The sequence below is a fragment of the Primulina tabacum genome, chromosome 16, assembly GCF_025594145.1.
Source record: "Primulina tabacum isolate GXHZ01 chromosome 16, ASM2559414v2, whole genome shotgun sequence".
In the NCBI taxonomy this organism is placed as follows: Eukaryota; Viridiplantae; Streptophyta; class Magnoliopsida; order Lamiales; family Gesneriaceae; genus Primulina; species Primulina tabacum.
Genome location: NC_134565.1, coordinates 994,760 through 999,802, shown reverse-complemented (window position 1 = coordinate 999,802; position 5,043 = coordinate 994,760). Strand labels below are relative to the sequence as shown.

General features: G+C 36.7%; 1 protein-coding gene across 1 annotated transcript; it reads right to left on the bottom strand.

Moving 5' to 3' along the window:
• On the bottom strand, positions 1-5,043 carry LOC142529445 (peroxisome biogenesis protein 2). The gene is made up of 8 exons (XM_075634982.1): positions 4,767-5,043; positions 4,176-4,289; positions 3,920-4,073; positions 2,917-3,053; positions 2,637-2,737; positions 1,612-1,729; positions 1,011-1,177; positions 1-547 (listed from the first exon to the last, which is right to left on the bottom strand). The coding sequence occupies exons 1-8, from the start codon at positions 4,905-4,907 to the stop codon at positions 418-420; spliced, it is 1,062 nt and encodes a 353-aa protein (XP_075491097.1). The 5' UTR covers positions 4,908-5,043; the 3' UTR covers positions 1-417.

Here is a 5,043-nt window from a genome sequence, read left to right as displayed (position 1 = left end):
TATTTTAATCTACCAATTTCAGGTGCTTTTTATATGGCAAATTTGCCTTCATCTAAACAAGTTTTTTGGACAGTGTATTGTTTCCCAGTTTAGTCATCTTCTACAACTGCAACTGCAGATAAAGAGTTGGAATTTCTAGCTACCAAAGGCTGACAAGAGGTTGGGGCACATAACTGAAAATGGCTGATACAGCGGTTCAACAAACCTGACTCACCAAATCAGAAAAAATGATCAAAGATTGGTCTTGCTTTTCCAGCAGCTTACCATGATGGTGAATGACTTGGATCCTGGGAAGGATTGGTGTAATTTTTTCATTTACTCAATCAAGTGAACTTACTAAGGCGCCACCTTCTGGTATTTTTGACACAGTATTTTAATTGTGGTAATATTTGATGTTTCATTAACCTTGAGTAATAATTACTCGTTCTGGGTAGGTTTGTTGACAGTAACCCCATGCCGCTGCATAGCAATAACAAGTTCGTTGCACCTAGAGCACCGAAAGGCTGAAGAAGCAGAGCAGCGAGTTCGTAGACAGTAGTAGCAGTACCTATCAGCAAGATTATATTAGCATATAGAGTTCTAGCAAAACACAAAAGATCTATAAACATCTTAGATTGCCAGAGTTGAAACAGCGACCACATCGGCATGGGATTTAAGTGGCAAATCGAAAAGATCTGATGAGATTGAAGTATATGTGTCCAACTTAATACAAAATTTCACCAATAACCACAAGTATATTACAACTCCATAATTCCAAGTGATATAAGTGAACCACAAGTGGCAGTTATTAGACATGATTGAAGGAGTGGTCTTCTAAGATTCTGAGCATCACATTTAAAAATTAGCATAGCACTATGCTTTTTTTCAAACATTCAGGTTTATTCTGTAATGGCTCACTTCTACCATGTGAAGGAAATTGTAAGATGCTAGTGCCTAGGTAGTGTTGCCTAAGATGGGTCCTGATAGAGATTATGGCATTTATATGAAAATAACTAACAAAATCAAACTACCTGTGCTGACATGGGAGAGCTAAAAATGGGGTGGTTGGGGTGGCCTGGCAAATGGGGCATAGAGCTTCATCCCTCTCTGGACTTGATGATTTATCCTTCGAGAATGGACGGAGAAAATTTTTCACAGATGATGAATTGAGTAGAGGTAGAAGCAACAACAACATTTCCTGCATATATTTCATGCTTCAGTACGTAAAATTGAAGGATATAGACAGATGTTCCAAGCATATCCACACATGATTGATGCATACAATAATAAAAACTCACAGATAAACAAATCAAGTTTTATTGACAAAAAATACAATACAACAAAATTAATTGAAGTCTTTTTACAGTTACAATCCACATAGAACCATTTTTCTTGGGCTTCTAATGGTATAATGAAACAAGTAAAAAAACAACAAAGTGCACCATGAAATAATCCTTAAATCCATCATAAGTTAGTCAAAATACATAAGCTAATTGAAAAACCTACCAGCGACTTCCACAAAAAAAAAAAAGTAGAGAGGGGTTATAGAGAAGAATATGGTATATTGATTTGTTAAAACAGTTTTTTTTTCTTTTTTCTTAACTTAATGGAATAAGGGGAGTGGGACATCACCGAAAATTCGTTCCACACCAGCTGGCGGTTCATGTACTCGAAGCTCACAGATCGATTCATATGAGGACTTTCATACACAAGTCTAGCTTTCAGAGCTCTCTCGATGAGACTTCTGTACCTGAATAATATGAAGAGTCAATACCAGCAGCAACTACTCCTTATGCTCGCTCATATAACAAAGCTTAATGAAATAAAATCTATGAAAGATCACAAGAAAGAAGATTTTCAATAATTTGGGAGTGAGTTTTCATAGCTGGAATGGTGTTCGTTGGCCATCACAATTTCCCAGGGAGTATCAAATTTGAGAGAGGATAGGTATGAGTTTCAAATGCAATGTGAAAGGTACATTATATGACATTGTGTTAAAGCTGTTGGGAAAAAATAAAATTTAGCTATAGACATATATAGTTGAATCCGTTCTCTTCAGCACTAAGGCAAACCTATCCATACAGTTACAATCCACAGAGTTTCTTAAGTAATGAGTGCACATACAGGATGGGGAAAGGAAGCAAGATCACAGAAAATCATTCAGTCTAGATTCACCATAATGAGTGCTACATAGACTATTATGTATGATAATAAGAGCCAATTGCACGGCAGTTTTTCTTTCTACATTGACAAAATCGAACAATCAGGGGATTCAGGATCAATGTAACTAAAATCGAATCCAACATGAAGTATGTTCATGACAGAATGCTCCAATACTAATTTTTAAACTACAACCCGTAAAATAATGCACAACATAGTCTTCTCGGCCAAACATGTGATCCATGAGGAATCCTGCCATAGTTTTCTTGCTTTGCAGGTCTATACGAATATCAGTAAGATAAACAAATATAAGCATAATAACACCTCTAAGCTCTCATCTATTACAGATGTCCAAAGAACTTCATATAGCAAAGCTTACAACAGCAACTTGCATTCAGAACTGTTTTTTATTTCCAGTTTCAAGATATATTCAATTTTTTCTTCTCAAAAGAAGACACGCATAATAGAATGATATAATAAGTGAACGATTAACATACCTCCCGGTCAAGAGAAATATGAGCAGGTTTACGAATGATGTGGCTTTGTAAATTCCCTCTATGCGTTGCAACAGAAACCAACTTCGACGACCTAGTGATCTCTGCAGAAAAAAACAAACTAGACTATGTTACCTTTATTGTACGTAGACATGGATATTAATGTGCATGTTGTGTTCTTGCATCCACATCAATGGACAAACAAGATTGTGTGAATGTCTGTCTTGTCAATGCAAAAACAGAATAAAATGATAACAAAGTTCTATCCTGAAGTAAAAAGGACCTGTTCAGTGTCGCCCCATCTACGGAAAGCTGAAAATGACTGAAGACGGGCCCAAACATACTGACCACCGACAGTTGCAATACAGTACCAGATCTTCTGAGAAACTGTCAATCCCGGCCCCTCTAGCCCAGTTCTAACTACAAAGTACAAGTGAAAGCACATACTGTTGAGCATGTAAACTGAAGCAGTAAAAGCAAGAGGCTTGAAGACTCGACTAAATAATACAACTGCAAAATTTTAGAAAAAAACGACTTAAATGTCAGATGGATGTTGCAGGAAACAATAAAAAGCATTGGCTTTTCAGAGAACTCGTCATATCTATAAAAAAAATATCATTCATAAGCATATTCTAGAGAACAGTCGTACTCAAGGTATAGGATAAATCAATTTTCACTTGTTGGACAGTTAAGATGCCTTCATCATAGTTTCCGGCAACATTGATGACCAATTCAAAAACCCACAGATGAAGGGCCTTCGAGGTAATTTCATAACATGAATTTCTATATGAAATAAAGTTTAACAAGTCAAAGCATTGAATGGCATTGAACTGTCTAATGTGCCTGTTTAAGATGACGAGCAAAATCCATATGGGTATGCTGTTGCATAGGCAGTGGTGAGTTTCTTTCCAGCATAATTTCATGTCATCAGCATTACCCAAAAATTGTCAATGAAGTTATTGGCATTATATTAAATGGAAAACCAAGGTACGAGTCCACAAAAGTTAAGAAGATAATGATGCTTTTGAGTTTTGACAACAAGATCAAAGAGAGAATGCACTAATTATAGCAGAACCTACAGGCTACATATGGGGACATTAAAATGCATTCTGAAATAAAACTATCCGTATCTTGATCAAGCATTAAACTACCTGATCACAGACAATCAGAAAACATAAAATGGCTTCTTATTTGTGCAAAAGAGAAAACGATGATCAAACTAAGAATATAATTGAACAGTTTTATTTCACCTAAACGAAGCAGAAACCACATAAAGAACCACTGACCTTTGCTCCTGGTTTCGAAGGCATGTTCATCTCTATATCTCAAATTCATGAGTGCATTACCCGGAGTAGGCTTATCGACCCAAATGGAAAATCTCCAAATGAGAAATTCAAGAAAAGCGTCAAGCTCTGGCTCATACTGAAATAGCATTCCTGGCTAATTTCAAAATGGCATGCAAAATAATCAAATGCTTATCGACTCCCAAATTACTCCCTGAAACCTCTTCAGGTGAGAAAAACTTAGCAGTGAGACATTTACCTTCGTCAAAGAGAAAACTTTAACCAACTGTTCTTTCAACATGGCTGACATTTCAATATCGAGTCTTGCAGCATCAAACTGGTTAACTCTAGAAATCTCGATTGGAATTACCTCCTGTTAAAGAAAATTCTCTAATATAATAGTCATAAAATGAAGGGGGGGAACAATAAAACTAAACTAGTTGAAGTTTTGAGTCCCCCAACACCTCTATTCAGCAGCCCACCCTCAAGGGAAAAGTTGGAACTTGACCGTAAAATATATCCTTCATTGCACATCTTCCCAAAAATCAAAATCAAATACTTCCAACAAGCTCATTAAGCTTATCCCAAAACAGGATCTGACTTTTGTAATAAGAACGCAAGCCACGGGCTTAAAACATTAGTCTTTTATTAGGTTCTTGACACAAGAATCCAAATAAACAATGAAAACCCGCCATACACGTTCAGGCAATGAAAATTTGAAAAATCCACATTTACAAGAACTGCACACAACTGACTAATTCCATCAAACTGATAAGACAATTTCAAAAACTAAACAAAACAACAAGTTAAAACAATCATCCAGTAAATAAGAGGAAACGAATAGGTTTACCCCGCTAGTTGAGGAAAAAGCTAGCCATCGAGGTAGCAACTTGCGGTAAGTATCAACCCAAGAATCCTCCGGCGGCGGCGGCGGACTGATAGAAGAACTTATGCTAGATGAAGATGATGAAGCTAGGGTTTGTCTATCCATTTCTGTGGCATATGATTACTGTTTCTTGCTATACAGTTTGCTTGGAGAATTCGATCGAGATTCTGGGGAACACTCTGGTTTCTCTCTTTCTATCGGATCGAGTTCCCAGATGGGACCTTGTTTTTAAAAACCGATT